Below are 22,811 nucleotides of genomic sequence, written 5' to 3'. Positions count from 1 at the left end.
CATTTTCGACAGGTCTGGACTGCAGGCGGGCCAGGAAAATACCCCCCCTCTTTTTTTACGAAGCCACGCTGTAGTAACACTTATCTTGCTGAAATAAGCATGATAACGTTGCTTGGATGACAACATATGTTGCTCCAAAACCTGTATGTACCTTTCAGCATTAATGGTGCCTTCACAGATGTGTAAGTTACCCATGCCTTGGGCACCAATACACCCAATACCATCACAGAATGCTGGCTTTTGAACTTAACGCCTATAACAATCCTAATGGTTATGTTCCTCTTTGTTCTGGAGGACACCATGTCCTCTGTTTACAAATATAATTTGAAATCTGGACTCATCATACCACAGAACACCTTTCCAATTTGCATCAGTCCATTTTAGGTGAGCTCTAGCCCCGCCAAGCCGCCGGTGTTTCAGGGTATTGTTGATAAATGGGTTTGGCTTTGCATAGTAGAGTTTTAACTTGCACTTACAGATGTAGCGACCAACTGTAGTTACTGACAGTGGTTTTATGAAGTGTTCCTGAGCCTATGTGGTGATATCCTTTACGCACTTTCGGTTTTTGATGCAGTACCACCTGAGGGATCAAAAGTCCGTAATATCATCGCTTACGTGCAGTGATTTCTCCAGATTCTCTGAACTTTTTGAAGATTTTACTGACCGTAGATGGTAAAATCCCTAAATTCCATGCAGTAGCTTGTTAAGAAATGTTGTTCTAAAACTGTTTTACAATTTGCTTACAAAGTGGTGACTCTCGCCCCATCCTTGTTTGTGAATTACTTAGCATTTCATGGAAGCTGATTTTATACCCAATCATGGCACCCAACTGTTCCCAATTAGCCCGCACACCTGTGGGATGTTCAATATAAGTGTTTGATGAGCATTCCTCACCTTTATCAGTATTTATTGCCACCTTTCCCAACTTCTTTGTCACGTGTTGCTGGCATCAAATTCTAAAGTTGATGATTATTTGCACACACAAAAAAGGTTTATCGGTTTGAACATCAAATATGTTGTCTTTGTAGCATATTCAACTGAATATGGGTTGAAAAGGATTTGCAAATCATTGTATTCTGTTTATATGTACATCTAACACAATTTCCCAACTCATATGGAAACGGGTTTTGTATTTTTTTCAGCTATAGTTACATGGATCATTAGTAATGTAGCAGCCTAGTTTTGAATGGCAGGGTCCCTGCTGTCACATGTCGATACAAATATAACATTTACATAATAAAAATCAGGCTTCCCAAATGTAATAAATTCTGCATGATGAGTTGAGCATATGTCTTTCTTTCAAACGCTTATTGCAAACGCTTACTTACATTAAGTCATTAATTTGACTTCGTAAGTCATTATTTTAGTATCTCAGGTAACTAGGACTGTTTTGTTTTTACTTTCCGGAAAAAAATATCGAGATATATATCGTATATTGCCATAGAGCAAATGGAGCGGAATACACAACCAAAAGTTGTTGGCTTCTTCACGCAACGAAGCCGGCCTACTTCACCACAGTCTGTAGTCTATTGCCCCCCCCCCAGGCTGTGGTGGCAGCGACGAGGTGGAGACGTGATGGCGACAGGCCAAGATACACCGATCCTTACCCGGCCCCCTCCTCTGGAAAGTCACCACCTTATCTAACAAATTTTCTGGGGGAAACACTGATATATATATATATGATATAAACTAAAACACAGATATAAATAAAAAGATGTAAGTGACTAATGATGAATTATTCATGTCTCTCACAGAGAGTGCAACCAGCTCCAGCCTGCCCACAGAAGACTGGTCTGTGAACATGGAGATCTGTGACATCATCAACAACTCAGAGGAAGGGTGTGTTTGTGTGTGTGTGTGTGTGTGTGTGTGTGTGTGTGTTGTCTTGTATGTTACAAGCGTGTCGTTGCACTCGTCTGAAAGGTGAACAAATATATTTCATTCCAGGCCCAAAGATGCCGTGAGAGCCATAAAAAAAAGGATTGTGGGAAACAAGAATTTTAAGGAGGTCATGCTGGCACTCACAGTGAGTGTTTATACACACACACACACACACACACACATACACACATACACACACACACACCAGTGTGCTTCATAGATTGGTAATTTATTTGTGGTGTCATCCTGTAATTTTGGATACCGTATTTTTCGGCATATAAGTCGCACCCGACGAAAATGCTTAATAATGAAGGAAAAAAAACAAACATATACAGTGAGGTCCACAAGTACGAACCCCGTTTCCATATGAGTTGGGAAATTGTGTTAGATGTAAGTATAAACAGAATACAATGATTTGCAAATCCTTTTCAACCCATATTCAGTTGAATACGCTACAAAGACAACATATTTGATGTTCAAACTCATAAACTTTATTTTGTTTTTGCAAAAAATATTTAACTTAGAATTTCATGGTTGCAACACGTGCCAAAGTAGTTGGGAAAGGGCATGTTCACCACTGTGTTACATCACCTTTTCTTTTAACAACACTCAATAAACGTTTGGGAACTGAGGAAACTAATTGTTGAAGCTTTGAAAGTGGAATTATTTCTAATTCTTGTTTTATGTAGAGCTTCAGTCGTTCAACAGTCCCGGGTCTCCGCTGTCGTATTTTACGCTTCATAATGCGCCACACATTTTCCATGGGAGACAGGTCTGGACTACAGGCGGGCCAGGAAAGTACTCGCACTCTTTTTTTACAAAGCCACGCTTTTGTAACACGTGCGGAATGCGGCTTGGCATTGTCTTGCTGAAATAAGCAGGGGCGTCCATGAAAAAGACGGCGCTTAGATGGCAGCATGTGTTGTTCCAAAACCTGTATGTACCTTTCAGAATTAATGGTGCCTTCACAGATGTGTAAGTTACCCATGCCTTGGGCACTAATGCACCCCCATACCATCACAAATGCTGGCTTTTGAAGTTTGCGTCGATAACAGTCTGGATGGTTCGCTTCCCCTTTGGTCCGGATGACACGATGTGGAATATTTCCAAAAACAATTTGAAATGTGGACTCATCAGACCACGGAACACTTTTCAACTTTGCATCAGTCCATCTTCTCGGGCCCAGAGAAGCCTGCGGCATTTCTGGATGTTGTTGATAAATGGCTTTCGCTTTGCATAGTAGAGCTTTAACTTGCGACAAATTGTATTTAGTGACAGTGGTTTTCTGAAGTGTTCCTGAGCCCATGTGGTGATATCCTTTAGAGATTGATGTCAGTTTTTGATACAGTGCCGTCTGAGGGATCGAAGGTCACGGTCATTCAATGTTGGTTTCCGGCCATGCTGCTTACATGGAGTGATTTTTCTAGATTTTCTGAAACTTTTGATGATATTATGGACTGTAGATGTTGAAATCCTTAAATTTTTAGCAATTGCACTTTGAGAAACGTTGTTCTTAAACTGTTTGACTAAATGCTCACGCAGTTGTGAACAAAGGGGTGTACCTCGCCCCATCCTTTCTTGTGAAAGACAGAGCATTTTTTGGGAAGCTGCTTTTATACCCAATCATGGCACCCACCTGTTCCCAATTAGCCTGCACACCTGTGGGATGTTCCAAATAAGTGTTTGATGAGCATTTTTCAACTATCAGTTTTTATTGCCACCTTTCCCAACTTCTTTGTCACGTGTTGCTGGGATCAGATTCTAAAGTTAATGATTATTTGCAACCAAAAAAATGCTTATCAGTTTGAACATCAAATATGTTGTCTTTGTAGCATATTCAACAGTATATGGGTCGAATAGGATTTGCAAATCATTGTATTCCGTTTATATTTACATCTAACACAATTTCCCAACTCATATGGAAACGGGGTTTGTGGGGCATCCCTCAAGATAAGAAAAGTGAGGAATCAGCCCAGAACTACACGGCAGGAGCTGGTGAATGACATGTAGAGAGCTGGGACCACTGTTTCCTAGGCTACTATCAGTTAGGGCTGGGCGATATATGGCTTTTTTTAATATCTCAATATTTTCGAGCCGTATCGCGATACACGATATATATATCTCAATATTTTGCTTAGCCTTGAATGAACACTTGATACATATAATCACAGCAGTATGATGATTCTATGTGTCTACATTAAAGCATTAATATAAGCTACTTTTAAACTTTCATGCAGAGAAGGAAATCACAACTAAAAGTGTATTTATGAAACAGTTATTAAGCAGAAAGTGCAAGATTGTCAGAGACATTTGAAAACAAGCTACGAGTGCACTTTTGTGCATAATGTCACTAAGATGACATAAACACTAAATTAAAGTGCACTTTTTGTACAGAACGCCACTACAATAGTTTAAAACAAATAAAGTGCACTTTTGTGCATGATGTCAGACAAGATATTTCAATAAGTCTCAAATAAAAATGAGCTGCATAATAGGAAATCACATCGCTATGTGGTAGGTTACCGCGAACTAGAGATGCGCGGATAGGCAATTATATCATCCGCATCCGCATCACCAAAATCGTCATCCACCCGCCGTCCACCCGAACCAACATTTTATCGGGACCGTACCCGCCCGCCAACCGCCCGCTGAATTACATCAGAGGTTGGCCACCTTCACCACTCACAGAGCTATTTAAACCTGTTTCACAGAGTAATGTAGTCAATTGGAGCCGCTAACTTTCTCGCGACTATTCAATAGCATTCATCCTGATGACAAGATTGCTTTTGACACCTTCAATAACATGTACGAACCGATTGTTGGTCCAGCAACATGTTGTGTGCAGCTTCTGCCAACACTCGTACGAGATTGAAAGGCGTACTGGGTGATACAGAGTACACTGATGGTCGTGATATAAATAAATAAATAAATGATAAATGGGTTGTACTTGTATAGCGCTTTTCTACCTTCAAGGTACTCAAAGCGCTTTGACATTACTTCCACATTTACCCATTCACACACACATTCACACACTGATGGAGGGAGCTGCCATGCAAGGCGCCAACCAGCACCCATCAGGAGCAAGGGTGAAGTGTCTTGCTCAGGACACAACGGACGTGACGAGGTTGGTAGTAGGTGGGATTTGAACCAGGGACCCTCGGGTTGCGCACGGCCACTCTACCACTGCGCCACGCCGTCCCGCGCCCCCAACTCCGCCCACCTTACCGACGCAGGGCGGGGGGTTTGGGGTGTATAAAATAGTCAGGAGTGTCATGAATACAAAGGATTATGGGTATTTGTTGTGTTACGTTTATGTTGTGTTACTGTGAGGATGTTCCCCCGAAAGTGTTTGTCGTTCTTAATTGGTGTGGCTTCACAGCGTGGCGCATATTACTAAGAGTGTTAAATTTGTTTATATCACAACCATTAGTGTACTCTGTGTCACCCAGTATGCCTTGCAGTCGTGTGCGTGTTGCCGCGGAAACCACACACAACACGATGCCGGACTGACAAGCAGATCGTACATGTTGTAGAAGGCGACAAAGCCAGTGGCTTCATAGCACGCACTAATATTTAATATCTAGGTTACTGCCGGCAGTCATTCAAGAGAATATTAGCGTCTCCTAATGTCTTCTTCGCTTTATGACACGGGTCTTAAATGGCTCTTTGAATGGCAAAGGATACCGATCCGAGAACCATGTATATTAAATGTCTCCGGATGGTTCAACCGCCACCCGCCCGAATCTAATTCAAATCAATTTTTTCGTCATGTCAACCGCCCGACCCGCGGTTTACTCACGGACTCCGCGGATGAGACCGCAAACCGCGCATCTGTACCGCTGATATCATCTCCTTTTTGTTGTTGACTATTTTTGTCATATCAATCAATCAATCAATCAATGTTTATTTATATAGCCCAAATCATAAATGTCTCAAAGGACTGTACAAATCATTACGACTACGACGTCCTCGGAAGAACCCACAAAAGGGCAAGGAAAACTCACACCCAGTGGGCAGGGAGAATTCACATCCAGTGGGACGCCAGTGACAATGCTGACTATGAGAAACCTTGGAGAGGACCTCAGATGTGGGCAACCCCCACCCCTCCAGGGGACCGAAAGCAATGGATGTCGAGCGGGTCTAACATGATACTGTGAAAGTTCAATCCATAGTGGCTCCAACACAGCCGCGAGAGCTCAGTTCAAAGCAGATCCAAGACAGCAGCGAGAGTCCCGTCCACAGGAAACCATCCCAAGTGGAGGCGGATCAGCAGCGTAGAGATGTCCCCAACAGGTACACAGCTGCTTCTTCAAAACAGACACGGCGCGGCTGCTTCTTCAAAACAGACACGGCGCGGCTGCTACTTCAAAACAGATACGACGCTGCTGCTTCTTCAAAACGGATAAGGAACTGGCCAAAACAGCTCTGTGAGCCGACAAACCGGAGTCCTTAAGACAAAACAGAGCGCAGCTGCTTCTTCAAAACAGACACGGCGCAGCTGCTTCTTCAAAACAGACACGGCGCGGCTGCTTCTTCAAAACAGACACGGCGCAGCTGCTACTTCAAAACAGATACGGCGCGGCTGCTTCTTCAAAACAGATAAGGAACTGGCCAAAACAGCTCTGTGAGCCAACAAACCAGAGCCCTTAAGACAAAACAGAGCACAGCCGCTTCTTCAAAACAGATACGGCGCAGCTGCTGCTTAAAAAACGATAAGGAACTGGCCAAAACAGCTCTGTGAGCCGACAAACCAGAGCACTTAAGACAAAACAGCGCAGCTGCTTTTTCAATACAGATACGGCGCAGCTGCTTCTTCAAAACAGACACGGCGCAGCTGCTACTTCAAAACAGATACGGTGCGGGTGCTTCTTCAAAACAGATAAGGAACTGGCCAAAACAGCTCTGTGAGCCAACAAACCAGAGCCCTTAAGACAAAACAGAGCGCAGCTGCTTCTTCAAAACAGATAAGGAGCTGGCCAAAACACCTCTGTGAGCCGACAAACAGAGCACTTAAGACAAAACAGAGCGCAGCTGCTTCTTCAATACAGATACGGCGCAGCTGCTTCTTCAAAACAGACACGGCGCAGCTGCTACTTCAAAACAGATACGGTGCGGGTGCTTCTTCAAAACAGATAAGGAACTGGCCAAAACAGATCTGTGAGCCAACAAACCAGAGCCCTTAAGACAAAACAGAGCGCAGGTGCTTCTTCAAAACAGATACGGTGCGGCTGCTTCTTCAAAACAGATAAGGAGCTGGCCAAAACAGCTCTGTAAGCCGACAAACCAGAGCACTTAAGACAAAACAGAGCGCGGCTGCTTCTTCAAAACAGATACGGCGCGGCTGCTTCTTCAAAACTGATAAGGAACTGGCCAAAACAGCTCTGTGAGCCGACAAACCGGAGCCCTTAAGACAAAACAGAGCGCAGCTGCTTCTTCAAAACAGATACGGCGCAGCTGCTTTTTCAAAACAGATAAGGAACTGGCCAAAACAGCTCTGTGAGCCGACAAACCGGAGCCCTTAAGACAAAACAGAGCGCAACTGCTTCTTCGAAACAGATACGGCGCAGCTGCTTCTTCAAAACAGATACGGCGCAGCTGCTTCTTCAAAACAGATAAGGAACTGGCCAAAACAGCTCTGTAAGCTGACAAACCGGAGCCCTTAAGACAAAACAGAGCGCGGCTGTTTCTTCAAAACAGATAAGGAACTGGCCAAAACAGCTCTGTTAGCGAACAAACCGGAGCCCTTAAGACAAAACAGAGCGCAGCTGCTTCTTCAAAACAGATACGGCGCAGCTGCTTCTTCAAAACAGATAAGGAACTGGCCAAAACAGCTCTGTGAGCCGACAAACCAGAGCCCTTAAGATAAAACAGGGCGCGGCTGCTTCTTCAAAACAGATAAGGAACTGGCCAAAAAAGCTCTGTGAGCCGACAAACCGGAGCCCTTAAGACAAAACAGAGCGCGGCTGCTTCTTCAAAACAGATACGGCGCGGCTGCTTCTTCAAAACAGATAAGGAACTGGCCAAAACAGCTCTGTGAGCCAACAACTTGTAGCCCTTAAGACAAAACAGAGCGCAGGTGCTTCTTCAAAACAGATAAGGAATTGGCCAAAACAGCTCTGTGAGCCGACAAACCGGAGCCCTTAAGACAAAACATATATTTTACTAGCGGACATAAGATACAAGCAAGGAGGTCTGGAGAAGACACACTACATGAGAAAATACTAGCATGACTGAACAATATCTCATTCTCTCTTATTGTTGACATCTATTAAACAAGACAAGAAGCAAATAATTAAACAGAGACATAATTCAATTTGGACTCAATTGAGTAGAAATGCCGGGAGACTGTACTCTTGTACAAGCTCCAGCACGCTCTGGCAAAAGATTGCACGAGTCCTCCTTTATTTGACTTTCTCTGACCACATGACCACAACTGTTTCTAAGGACGAGGTCCTAAACAGTTCACAGAAAAGGTCGTCAAAGAGTTCGTTCGCCTGGAGGGGATTCAGGTCCTGTTTCCTCCTCGCTTCCACAGTCCTTGGGAAAGACAATATCTTTCTGTTTGATTCTAATACATGAAAGACAACAGTACAACCTCCATGTTGCCTCCCCCCTGCCCAGTGGAGTTTAACGAGCCTTGCTGTTGGTAGGTTCCAAAGACAGCTTTTGGTCTTCTCGCTGGGAACTCAATGTAACACAAAGTTTTTGTGATTAATTTTAGATTCTAACAATTCTTGCCCCCAGGTCCTAGAAACCTGCGTGAAGAACTGCGGATACAGGCTTCACATCCTGGTGGCCACGAGGGATTTCACAGAAGGGGTTCTGCTCCGCTCCATCATCCCCAGGAACAACCCTCCACTCATCGTGCACGACCGGGTGCTCGGCATCATACAGGTACAGGTCTAGGGCGCGGCTCTTAAGTGTTGTCACGCTCCATTGTTACCTGCCGGCGTTCTTTTTCAAGGCGTGGGCCGACGCATTCCGGAGCTCGCCCGACCTGACAGGTGTGGTGGCGGTGTACGAAGACCTGCGCAGGAAAGGACTGGAGTTTCCTACCACAGAACTGGATGGCTACATCCCGGTTCAAGCCCCCAAAAGGGTACATACGCGCCTCTCCCCCGTTGCTGCTCTTCGGTCTGTGGTCAACCTCTTCTTTCGGGTCTTTTCTGTGCTCTTTGCTTGACAGACCTCGCCTCAAAACGGGCCTGTCGTGGCTACGCTGCTCTCCTCCAAACTCCCCCTAAACCCACCCCAGACTCTCGAGCTAAAACCCACGCTAAACGGAAGTGAGGCCTTCACTCCCAACCAGGTGATGGACTTTCCTGCACTGGTTTTTACCCCTTCCCAGTACACTAGATCCCCGCCTATTCGTGGTTCCGGTCCTTGCAAAATCAGAACCGTAAACAAAACCGAGAAGATTCCCGCGGAAATTCGGATGGGCCTGCGGAAATCGAGATAAAGAGTATCAAATTAGATGAAAAAGTCAGCATGATTAAGTTAGCTTGCTAGCATGCTATCGTTTGCATGTCAACAGTTAGCATGTATCACGTACCAAGTTAAATAACTCTGGAGTAAACCCTTGCAAATTTAGCTCAAAAAGTTAGCCTACTAGCCTAAAACGTTACCATGCGCACATTAAAATGCTAACACTTAGCATGTCTGCAAAGGACGGCATGCTAACAGTTAGCAAGTCTCACATTTCAAGTAACACAGCTATAAGGAAATAAAAAAAACTGTAAAATCAGAGAGAAGAGTTAGCATGCTTAAGTTAGCTTGCTAGCATGCTTAAGTTAGCTTGCTAGCATGCTTAAGTTAGCTTGCTAGCATGCTTAAGTTAGCTTGCTAGCATGCTAACAGTTAACAAGTGTCACTTGCCAAGTTATGTGACTGGAGTACACGCTTGCAAATAAAGCTCCATAAGTTAGCATGCTAGCCTAAAAAATAAGCATGTGCACAATAAAATGCTAACACTTAGCATGTGTGCAAACGACGCCATGCTAACAGTTAGCATGTCTCACATTTCCAGTCACACAGCTGTAAGGAAATAAAGAAAAAAAGTGTAAAATCAGAGGAAAAAGTTAGCGTACTTAAGTTAGCTTGCTAGCATGCTATCGTTTACATGCTAACAGTTAACAAGTGTCACGTACCAAGTTATGTGACTGGAGTAAACGCTTGCGTAATTAGCTCTAAAAGTTAGCTGGCTTGCCTAAAACGTTAGCATGCGCACATTAAAATGCTAACACTTAGCATGTGTGCAAAGGACGCCATGCTAACAGTTAGCAAGTCTCACATTTCAAGTAACACGGCTATAAGGAAATTAAAAAAAAGTGCAAAATCAGAGGGAAAAGTCAGCATGCTTAAGTTAACTTGCTAGCATGCTAAGAGTTAACAAGCGTCATGTACCAAGTTATGTGACTGGAGTACACGGTAGCAAATAAAGCTCCATAAGTTAGCATGCTAGCCTAAAAAATTAGCATGTGCACAATAAATTGCTAACACTTAGCATGTGTGCAAACGACGGCATGCTAACAGTTAGCATGTCTCACATTTCAAGTAACACAGCTGTAAGGAAATAAAGAGAAAAAGTGTAAAATCAGAGGAAAGAGTTAGCGTGCTTAAGTTAGCTTGCTAGCATGCTATCGTTTGCATGCTAACAGTTAAGTACATGTTCTTTAGGATTTAGCAAAAAATAGCTAACATTTTTGGATGCTTTAAAGAGAACATCACTTCCATCGATCACATTTACGGAGAAAAAACTTTTTATTTTCGGCCGTAAGCATTAAACCATATTTTTTGAATTTTTTTATTGCATTTTTGGGTTTTTTTTGTGGGTTTGTCCGTTCGGGGTCTTAGAACGCAACCCCCACGAAAAACGGGCATCTACTGTATTTCCATTCTTCTCATGACATGTCACACTCACACCTCCCTTAACCATCTGCTTACTTGGGACAAACTGTAAATAGGTGAAATAAACTAACACCACAGGCATATTTTGGGCTTTGTTCACACTAAACCATAGAAAACAAAACAAAAAGTCCTCCATCCTTCTTACAAACAATAGTCATCGGTTGCCATTCCAATTTTGGCCAAGTAATTCAACGTACCTTACCTTTTTAAAATCTGCGTTCATTAGTGTTAGGTTCCTTTTTTTAATTGCACGTGCAATTTGGGCTTTGTTCACACAAACCATAGAAAACAAAACAAAAAGTTCTCCATCTTTCTTACAAACAATATTCATCGGTTGCCATTCCAATTTTGGCCAAGTAATTCAACGTACCTTACCTTTTTAAAATCTGCGTTCATTAGTGTTAGGTTCCTTTTTTTAATTGCACGTGCAATTTTTTAATTTGGGCTTTGTTCACACAAACCATAGAAAACAAAACAAAAAGTCCTCCATCTTTCTTACAAACAATATTCATCGGTTGCCATTCCAATTTTGGCCAAGTAATTCAACGTACCTTACCTTTTTAAAATCTGCGTTCATTAGTGTTAGGTTCCTTTTTTTAATTGCACGTGCAATTTGGGCTTTGTTCACACAAACCATAGAAAACAAAACAAAAAGTCCTCCATCCTTCTTACAAACAATATTCATCGGTTGCCATTCCAATTTTGGCCAAGTAATTCAATGTACCTTACCTTTTTAAAATCTGCATTCATTAGTGTTAGGTTCCTTTTTTTAATTGCACGTGCAATTTGGGCTTTGTTCACACAAACCATAGAAAACAAAACAAAAAGTCCTCCATCCTTCTTACAAACAATATTCATCGGTTGCCATTCCAATTTTGGCCGAGTAATTCAATGTACCTTACCTTTTTAAAATTTGCGTTCATTAGTGTTAGATTCCTTTTTTTAATTGCACGTGCAATTTGGGCTTTGTTCACACAAACCATGGAAAACAAAACAAAAAGTCCTCCATCCTTCTTACAAACAATATTCATCGGTTGCAGTTCAATTTTGGCCGAGTAATTCAATGTACCTTACCTTTTTAAAATCTGCGTTCATTAGTGTTAGGTTCCTTTTTTTAATTGCACGTGCAATTTGGGCTTTGTTCACACAAACCATAGAAAACAAAACAAAAAGTCCTCCATCCTTCTTACAAACAATATTCATCAGTTGCCATTCCAATTTTGACCAAGTAATTCAACGTACCTTACCTTTTTTTAAATCTGCGTTCATTAGTGTTAGGTCCCTTTTCTTAATTGCACATGCAAATATTGAATATTGTCTTGACATAGTTACACTTTCAATAGCACTCCGCATAAATAAATGCAAAAATGATGGTTGACACATGCGATCTGTATGTTTATTTACATGCCAGACGGTGCCTGTAGCAAGGCAGTAAAACGGCCGCTCAAACAAAACAAAAGTAATCTTCATGGACCCACTAGCCAGCTCTTGAATATATATATATATATACAAACCCCGTTTCCATATGAGTTGGTAAATTGTGTTAGATGTAAATATAAACAGAATACAATGATTTGCAAATCCTTTTCAACCCATATTCCGTTGAATATGCTACAAAGACAACATATTTGATGTTCAAACTGATAAACATTTTTTTTGTTGTTGCAAATAATCATTTACTTTAGAATTCGATGCCAACAACATGTGACAAAGAAGTTGGGAAATGTGGCACTAAATGCTAATTAAGTCGAGGAATGCTCATCAAACACTTATTTGGAACATCCCACAGGTGTGCAGGCTAAATGGGAACAGGTGGGTGCCATGATTGGGTATAAAAGCAGCTTCCCTGAAATGCTAAGTAATTCACAAACAAGGATGGGGCGAGGGTCACCAATTTGTAAGCAAATTGTCGAACAGTTTTAGAACAACATTTCTCAACGAGCTATTGCAAGGAATTTAGGGATTTTACCATCTACGGTCTGTAAAATCATCAAAAGGTTCAGAGAATCTGGAGAAATCACTGCATATAAGCGATGATATTACGGACTTTTGATCCCTCAGGCGGTACAGCATCAAAACCCGACATCAGTGTGTAAAGGATATCACCACACGGGCTCAGGAACGCTTCATAAAACCACTGTCAGTAACTACAGTTGGTCGCTACATCTGTAAGTGCAAGTTAAACCTCTGCTATGCAAAGTGAAGCCCATTTATCAACAACACCAAGGAACGGGCCTGAGCTCATCTAAGATGGACTGATGCAAAGTGGAAAGGTGTTCTGTGGTCTGACTAGTCCACATTTCAAATTATATTTGGAAACTGTGGACGTGGTGTCCTCCAGAACAAAGAGGAAAATAAGCACAAAGGCACAAAGTTGAAAAGCCAGCATCTGTGATGGTATGGGGGTGTATTAGTGCCCAACGCATGGGTAACTTACACATCTGTGAAGGCACCATTAATGCTGAATGGTCCATACAGGTTTTGGAGCAACAAATGTTAACGTTTTCATGGACGCCCCTGCTTATTTCAGCAAGACAATACCACACCACGTGTTAGAACAGCGTGGCATGTCATAGTTAAAGAGTCTGGGTACTACACTGGCCCGCCTGCAGTCCAGACCTGTCTCCCACTGAAAATTTTGAAGCCTAAAATACGACAACAGAGACCCCGGACTGTTGAACAACTTAAGCTCTACATAAAACAAGAATGGGAAAGAATTCCACTTTCAAAGCTTTAACAATTAGTTTCCTCAGTTCCCAAACGTTTATTGAGTGTTGTTAAAAGAAAAGGTGATGTAACACAGTGGTGAACATGCCCTTTCCCAACTACTTTGGCATTATTATTTGCAAAAAAAAATAATAATGAAGTTTATGAGTTTGAACATCAAATATCTTGTTTTCGTAGTGCATTCAACTGAATATGGGTTGAAAAGGACTTGCAAATCATTGTATTCCGTTTATATTTACATCTAACACAATTTCCCAACTCCTATGGAAACAGGGTTTGTATATAATATATATATGCACAAACATATAAATGCACATATATATATATATATACACACATATATATATACACACATATATATACATACATATATACACATACAGTATGTGTATCTATATGTATATATTTTTTGTGTATATGTTTGTATATATATATAATATATACATATCCATATATATGTGTGTATACTGTGTGTGTGTGTGTGTGTGTGTATGTATGTGTATATATATATATATATATGCACACACAAATATATGTATATATATATATATATATATATATATATATAAAAGAACACCGAAGGTAAACAGAAGGTAAAATGATAAAAAATGTGTATATATATATATATATATATATATATATATATATATATATATACATATATACATACATACATACAAAAAATAAGCGCTAGCTTCATTACATTGTGATAGCACGGACAAACATGCGCAAAAACACTCCTACAGACGTGTTTAGTAAGTTAGAATGGTTTTAGTTACATTGTAAAGCTTACAAACGTTGCTTGGAGCCCAAAGATGGCAACTATCTTTGTCCGCAGTTGTGACTTATTTTGCCGTTACAAGGGATAGCAAAAGTACTTGATTGAGCGCTTGTTGAGTGAGTGGTGTTGCGGCGACAGGTCAAAGCGCTGAAGACGGAGCTGGGAGCCGTTCGGAGCAACCTCACCATGATGTCGGACATGATGAGTCAGCTGGATCCTGTCACCGTCAAGCAAGCCGCCATGGAGCTGCTGGAGGTACAAAAATGACACCTGGTGTTTTGGCTTGGGACCGATGTGGACATTTAGGACGCGCAAGGAGAAAGTTGACCTTTAACTGATCTTGCACTTGATGCATGTGCTACATCTGCTCATCACTACCGCCCCCCCACCCCCACACATCCTCTGTCTGCTTGTGTCATTAGCAGTTGTACAGCGTGTGCAAGGACATGCAGGACAGGATCGTCAAGATCGTCCCCAGGCTGAGCGAGGAGAAGATGATCCAGGAGTTGCTGGCCACCAACGACGAAATGAACACCACCTTCTCTCGGTACCACAGGTGAGCCTCCACAGCCTTGTGCAGCGGTCGGTATCGGCTGTTTCTTGTGGGAAAAAAAGCATGTGATGGTCATTGCTGAATGATGCCTTGTCATGCCAGTGTAGTTATTTTTATTACCCCGGCTGATGAGTGGCTAGCAGATAATTTAATTAGGTGTTTCCATACACAGTGTGGAGCCGCTCCCCTCAGTTAATAATTATCACCTTTATAACTGTATTTTATGCTAGCTGAACTATTGTAATCAGGTATTTTGGGGGGCAGCGGGGTCGGCGGCGATGACCAAGAAGAACGCGGAGTTGGAAAAAAATTACAACACTATGTACATATTTATATAATATTTACATATATATATAATATGGGGCTTCACGGTGGCAGAGGGGTTAGTGCGTCTGCCTCACAATACGAAGTTCCTGCAGTCCTGGGTTCAAATCCAGGCTCGGGAACTTTCTGTGTGGAGTTTGCATGTTCTCCCCGTGAATGCGTGGGTTCCCTCCGGGTACTCCGGCTTCCTCCCACTTCCAAAGACATGCACCTGGGGATAGGTTGATTGGCAACACTAAATTGGCCCTAGTGTGTGAATGTGAGTGTGAATGTTGTCTGTCTATCTGTGTTGGCCCTGCGATGATGTGGCGACTTGTCCAGGGTGTACCCCGCCTTCCGCCCGATTGTAGCTGAGATAGGCGCCAGCGCCCCCCCGCGACCCCGAAAGGGAATAAGCGGTAGAAAATGGATGGATGGATATATAATATGTAACTACAAGCTCCATTCACAGACAGAGTCCCATTGCTTTTATGAGCAGTCGAGCAAGTCAAAAGCCGGAAGAAAAAAAAAATATATATTATTATTTATTTTTAAATTTGTGGCGGCCGTAAATCTTTCGTGGCGGGCCGCCACAATTAAATGACTGTGTGGGAAACCCTGGTATATATATGTATATATGTAAAAAAAAAAAAAATAGTAGAAGGTACATCAAAGGTAGTAAATAAAAGGTAGAAAGTGAACAGAAGGTAATACAAAGGTATAAAAAAAAGTATACAGAAGGTAAACAAAAGGTAAAAGATGATATATATATATATACATATATAATGTATGTATAGATATATGTATGTATATATATAATGTATGTATAGATATATGTATGTACATATATAATGTATGTATAGATGTAGGTATGTGTATATATAATGTATATATAGATATATGTATGTATACAAATATGTATGTATACTTATGTGTATGTATACATACACATATGTATACATATATATGTACATATCTGTATACGTATATATACATATATACATGTGTGTATATACACACATTAGACGATTATAAAATTAATGAAATGTAAATAAAACTTCATTAAAAAGGTAAAGACAAGGTAAAAGACGGTCAAAGACAATGAATATAGTCAATTCAAGGTAAAAAAAAAAAAAGATAAACAGGGTAAATAGAGGATAAATACAGTAAATAGAAGGTGCAGCAAAAGTAGTAAATAAAAGGTAGAAAGTAACCAGAAGGTAATAAACGAGTAAAAAAAAGAACACAGAAGGTAAACAAAAGGTAAAATGATAAAAAATGTATATAATTTGAGTAAAAATGTAATAAATGTTAAAAAGGTCTAAAAATAATATAAAAGTTAAAAGACCATCAAAGAAAGTAAATAGAAAGTCAATAAAAGGTAAAAAAAAAAAAAAAGGTAAATAGAAGGTACAGCAAAGGTAGTAAATAAAAGGTAGAAAGTGAACAGAAGGTAATAAAAAGGTATGAAAAAAGTATACAGAAGGTAAACAAAAGGTAAAAGGTAATAAAAATGAATAGAATCTAAATACATCTTTGTGTATATATATATATATATATATATATATATATATGTATATATATATATATATATATATATATATATATATACATATATATATATATATATATATGTGTGTGTGTGTGTACAGGTAAATAGAAGGTACATCAAAGGTAGTAAATAAAAGGCCGAACGTGAAAAAGTTAAAAGACGATTAAGAAATCAATAAAATGTAAATAAAAGTTAATCAAAAAGGAATAAAAGATAAAATCAAGGTAAAGGACGGTCAATGAAAAGAAATTTAGTCAATTCAAGGTGAAACAAAGGAAAATAGGGTAAATAGAAGGTCAATACTAGGGGTGTGGAAAAAAACGATTCCAATACGTTGTGCGATTCAGAATCGATTCTCTTTTTTTTTTTAATTATTATTATTTTTTTTAATCAATCCAACAAACCACTACACAGCAATACCATAACAATGCAATCCAATTCCAAAACCAAACCTGACCCAGCAACACTCAGAACTGCAATAAACAGAGCAATTGAGAGGAGACACAAACACCACACAGAACAAACCAAAAGTAGTGAAACACAAATGAATATTATCAACAACAGTATCAATATTAGTTATAATTTCAGCATAGCAGTGATTAAAAATCCCTCATTCACATTATCATTAGACATTTATAATAAAAAAGAACAATAGTGTCACAGTGGCTTACACTTGCATCGCATCTTATAAGCTTGACAACACACTGTGTCCAATGTTTTCACAAAGATAAAATAAGTCATAGTTTTGGTTCCTTTAATAGTTAAAACAAATTTACATTATTGCAATTAGTTGATAAAACATTGTCCTTTACAATTCTAAAAGCTTTTTTGTCAGCAGACTGGGGTAGATCCTGCTGAAATCCTATGTATTGAATAAATACAGAATCCTTTTGAATTGGAAAAATATAGTTTTTGAATCGAGAATCGAATCGAATCGAAAAAATCAATATATTATCGAATCGTGACCCCATGAATCGATATTGAATCGAATCGTGGGACACCCAAAGATTCCCAGCCCTAGTAAATACGGTAAATAAAAGGTGCAGCAAAAGTAGTAAATAAAAGGTAGAGCGTAACCAGAAGGTAATAAACGGGTAAAAAAAGAACACAGAAGGTAAACAAACGGTAAGATGATAAAAAATGTATATAAGTTAAGTAAAAATGTAATAAACGTAAAAAAGGTATAAAAAGAATATAAACGTTAAAAGACCATCAAAGAAACTAAATAGAAAGTCAAAAAAGGTTAAAAAAAAGAAGAAAAAAAGGTTAATAGAAGGTACAGCAAAGGTAGTAAATAAAAGGTAGAAAGTGAACAGAAGGTAATAAAAAGGTATGAAAAAAGTATACAGAAGGTAAACAAAAGGTAAAATGTAATAAAAATGAATAGAATGTAAATACATCTTTGTATATATATATATGCAAAGGTAAATAGAAAGTACATCAAAGGTAGTAAATAAAAGGCAGAAAGTGAAAAAGTTAAAAGACGAATAAGAAATTAATAAAATGTAAAAAAGTTAATTAAAAAGGTATAAAAGGTGAAAACAAGGTAAAAGACGGTCAATGAATGGAAATATACTCAATTCAAGTTGAAACAAAGGTAAATACGGTAAATAAAAGGTGCAGCAAAAGTAGTAAATAAAAGGTAGAAAGTGAACAGAAAGTAGTAAACGGGTAAAAAAAAAGAACACAGAAGGTAAACAAAAGGTGAGATGATAAACAATGAATATAATTTTAATAAAAATTTAATAAAAGTTTAAAAGGTATAAAAGTAATACAAAATATTGTAAAAGACCATCAAAGAAAATAAATAGAAAGTCAATAAAAGGTTATAAAAAAGGTTAATTGAAGGTACAGCAAAGGTAGTAAATAAAAGATAGAAAGTGAACAGAAGGTAATAAAAAGGTGTAAAAAAAAGTATACAGTTGGTAAACAAAAGGTAATAAAAATGAATAGACTGTAAATACAATTTTGTATATCTATAGCTATATTTGTAAAGGTAAATATAAGGTACATCAAAGGTAGTAAATAAAAGGCAGAAAGTGAAAAAGGTGAAAGACGATTAAGAAATAAAAAAAATCTAAATAAAAGTTAATCAAAAATAAAAGGTAAAAGACGGTCAAATAATAGAAATATAGTCAAATCAAGGTGAAACGAAGGTAAATAGAAGGTAAATACGGTAAATAGAAGGTGCAGCAAAAGTAGTAAATAAAAGGTAGAAAGTGAACAGAAAGTAATAAACGGGTAAAAAAAAGAACAGACGGTAAACAAAAGGTGAGATAATTAAAAAATGAATATAATTAAAGAAAAATGTAATAAAAGTTAAAAAAGTATAAAAGGAATATAAAAGGTAAACGACCATCAAAGAAAATAAATAGAAAGTCAATAAAAGGTAAAAAAAGTTAATAGAAGGTACAGCAAAGGTAGTAAATAAAAAGGAGAAAGTGAATAGAAGGTAATAAAAAGGTATAAAAAAGTATACAGAAGGTAAATAAAAAGGTAAAGGATAAAAACGTAAATAAAATTGTGTGTATATATATATATATATATATATATATATATATATATATATGTATGTATGTGTGTGTGTGTGTGTGTGTGTGTGTGTGTGTGTGTGTATGTACATATGTATGTGTATGAATATATATATATATATATATATATATATATATATGTATATGTGTGTGTGTGTGTATAATATATACATACAGTCGTCAAAAGTTGACATACCGGTACATACAAGAACATAATGTCATGGCTGTCTTGAGTTTCCAATCATTTCTACAACTCTTATTTTTTTGTGATGTAGTGATTGGAGCACATACTTGTTCACAAAAAAAACATTCATGAAGTTTGCTTCTCTTATGAATTTATTATGGCTCTGCTAAAAATGTGAGCAAATACATGATCCATTTTGGTGATGTAGAAAAGTAACAATCAGATCAAATGAGCGTCATGACATGGCGTCTTTGCTTCATGTGAGTGATTATCATCGACGAGCCCATTTAAATTGGCCTCGTGATAAAGTCATTAGACTCGCCTACAAACACCACAATGGGAAGGTCGAAGGAACTCAGCACAGATCTGAAAAAAACAAATCGTTGACTTGAAACGAGTCAGGAAAGTCACTTGGAGCCATTTCAAAGCAGCTTAAGGTCCCAAGACCTGCAGAACATTGCTGGTAAGTATAAAGTGCATGGCACAGTTTTGTCACTGCCACGATCAGGCAGAAAATGCAAGCTATCACCTGCTGCTGAGAAAAAATTGGTCAGGATGATCAAGAGTCCATCGAGAACCACCAAAAAGCAGGTCTGCAATGAATTGGAAGTTGCTGGAACACAGGTGTCAGTGTCCACAGTCTAGCCTGTTTTGAGAGGCTACCATGCAAGAAGGAAGATCTTGCTCCAGAAGCCATTCCTTAAGGCTCCTCTAAACTTTGCAGCTTGGACAAAGAAAGATAAGACCCTCTGGAGGAAAGTTCTGTGGTCAGATTAAACAACAATTTTGCTGTTAGGCCACAATACCCAGCAATATGTTTGGAGGAGAAAAGGTGAAGCTTTTAATCCCAGGAACACCTTCCCTACCGTCAAGCATGGTGGTGGTAGTATTATGCTCTGGGCCTGTTTTGCTGCCAATGGAACTGGTGCTTTCCAGAGAGTAAATGGGACAATGAAAAAGGAGGATGACCTCCAAATTCTTCAGGACAAGCTAAAACCATCAGCCTGGAGGTTGGGTCTTGGGCGGAACAAGACAATGACCCCAAACACGCGTCAAAAATGGTAAAGGTATGGCTAAATCAGGCTAGAATGAAGGTTTTAGAACGGCCTTAACCAAAGTTCTGCCTTAAACATGTGGACAATGCTGAAGAAACAAGTCCATGTCAGAAAACCAACAAATTTAGCTGATCTGCACCAATTTTGTCAACAGGAGTGGTCAACAATTCCAACAGAAGCTTGTGGATGGCTACCAAAAGCGCCTTATTGCAGTGAAACTTGCAAATATTAACATTGCTGTACGTATACTTTTGATTCAGCACATTTTCAGTAGAGCCATAATAAATTCATAAAAGAAGCAAACTTCATGAACTTTTTTTTGTGAGCAACAAGTATGTGCTCCAATCACTACATCACTAAAAATGGGAATTAAGTTCGATACTGTGTTGATATTGTTCAACTCTCAATATCACTCACCATAAATAAATGGAACAATATACGGTTTCTGGTATCGGTATCAGCCGATATCACGCATGGATAATAAGAATCGGCAGCGAAAAACTGGGATCTAACCGTCTTTTCCCTAATCAGATGTGTCCAATAAAATGAAGCACACATCCTCCTTTCACATTAAAACATTTAATGAATGTGTTTTGTCACCATTCATCACCATGATTAATTCATTGCATTTTTATTAAATGTGTCACGCTAATATTTCTGCCATGCAATGTGAGTTTGTTGTTGACGTCATTTTGTTTGGCGTTTGCAGTTTTGGGAGACAGTCCACCAATGGACCGGACACCACACAAAAGGTAAAGAGGTAGTAGATGTTTACGTTGATATTTTTCAATGTTTGAATGCTGAAGTCTGGTCCTTTTTTTGGGGGGGGCATGTACAGAACCACGCCTATGTGAACCTAACAGACGTCAATGTGAGCCAATCAGAGGCTGCGTCAGTCCCCAATGGAGGCTCTCTTAGCCAATCAAAAGTGGACATCTTGTCCAGCCAAATGGCTGGTCTTGGTAAGTACTTTATATACTTTATAAAGTACTTGGCAAGTACTATGATAATATAATATAAATAATATAATATTTCAAAAGTACTTGGTAAGGACTTTATATTTACACACATATATATGTATATATATATATATATTTGTATATATACACACATATCTATCTATATATCTCAATTAATATCTACACAGACACCTCTCTCTATGGATTTGTGTATATATATATGTATATATATATGTATGTATATATATATATATATATGTATATATATATATATATATATATACACATATATATATATACATATCCATAGAGAGAGAGGTGTCTGTGTAGATATATATTGAGATCTATAGATAGATATATGTGTGTATATATACAAATATATATATTATACATATATGTGTGTATGTACATATATATATGTATTTATAAACCGTATTTCCTTGAATAGCCGCCGGGAGGCTAATTAATTTAAAACCTCTTCTCACTCCTGTGCTTATTCAAAGCATGCGGTAAAAGTAAGCAGGCGCTAATAATTTAAAAACCTCTTCTCACCCCTTCGCTTACCAATGGCATGCAGTAAAAAATTGAGTGTGATTAAAAAATAAAAGAAATAAAAATCATTCTGCGACCGTGGCCCGGTGGTTGGGGACCACTGCTCTATAGCATGTCAACGCGCTCACTTTTACACCATGCTGTCTGCGTGCCGGCCGGACGCATGCATTTCGCTGTTTCTTATACGAGATTGCAATGCATACTTGGTCACCAGCCATACCTTTTACACTGATGGTTGGGATATAAACAACTTTAAAACTCTTACTAATATGCGCCACACTCTGTGAACCTACACCAAGCACATTTCTGGAGAGCATTGGCTCTGTGGCACATTATAAACACAGCATAGGGATTACCCATTGGCTATTATACACGCGCCCCCAACCCCGCCCGCCTCAACCAACGCACGGAGGGGGGGGGTTTGGTGCCAGCAAGTGTATGGACGATGTAGCCAGGAGTCGTGGATGCATTGCATTGTGGGTAGGTGTTGTGTTGCGTTTGTGGTGTGTTGCAGGGCATGTGTTCTCCAGAAATGTGTTTGGTGTGGGTTCACAGAGTGTGGCGCATATTATTAAGAGTGTTGAAGTTGTTTTATATCACAACCATTAGTGTGATCTGTATGGCTGTGGAACAAGACCCCTGGTTTACACACAGTAAAAGCAAAGAAACTCCTCCGCTGTTTTGGAATGACGGCAGGGGAAGGGTCACTCGTGGCGCCACAAATGTAACCCGGCGGTAAAAGTAAGCATGCGCTAATCAATTTGGGGAACGAGTTTTACCTGGCCGTAATTCAAGGCAGGCGCATATCACATGTCCGGCTGCTATT

General features: G+C 39.2%; 1 protein-coding gene across 5 annotated transcripts in view; it reads left to right on the top strand.

The window, feature by feature from the left end:
- Positions 1-22,811, top strand: part of tom1 (target of myb1 membrane trafficking protein) — a 46,651-nt gene that overhangs the window by 4,894 nt on the left and 18,946 nt on the right. For 4 of the 5 annotated variants that reach the window (XM_061884266.1, XM_061884264.1, XM_061884265.1 and 1 more), the window contains exons 2-10: positions 1,755-1,839; positions 1,948-2,026; positions 8,626-8,775; positions 8,846-8,980; positions 9,068-9,190; positions 14,435-14,551; positions 14,719-14,852; positions 21,184-21,226; positions 21,313-21,436. In XM_061884266.1, coding sequence (XP_061740250.1) covers positions 1,755-1,839; positions 1,948-2,026; positions 8,626-8,775; positions 8,846-8,980; positions 9,068-9,190; positions 14,435-14,551; positions 14,719-14,852; positions 21,184-21,226; positions 21,313-21,436 — 990 coding nt within the window. The remainder of the gene's footprint in view (positions 1-1,754; positions 1,840-1,947; positions 2,027-8,625; positions 8,776-8,845; positions 8,981-9,067; positions 9,191-14,434; positions 14,552-14,718; positions 14,853-21,183; positions 21,227-21,312; positions 21,437-22,811) is intronic. The other variant, XM_061884267.1, reaches the window with a different exon arrangement.

The sequence above is a fragment of the Nerophis ophidion genome, linkage group LG23, assembly GCF_033978795.1.
Source record: "Nerophis ophidion isolate RoL-2023_Sa linkage group LG23, RoL_Noph_v1.0, whole genome shotgun sequence".
Classification (NCBI taxonomy): Eukaryota; Metazoa; Chordata; class Actinopteri; order Syngnathiformes; family Syngnathidae; genus Nerophis; species Nerophis ophidion.
Note: the sequence above shows the minus strand (reverse complement) of the source record. Positions and strands in the feature narration are given on the sequence as shown.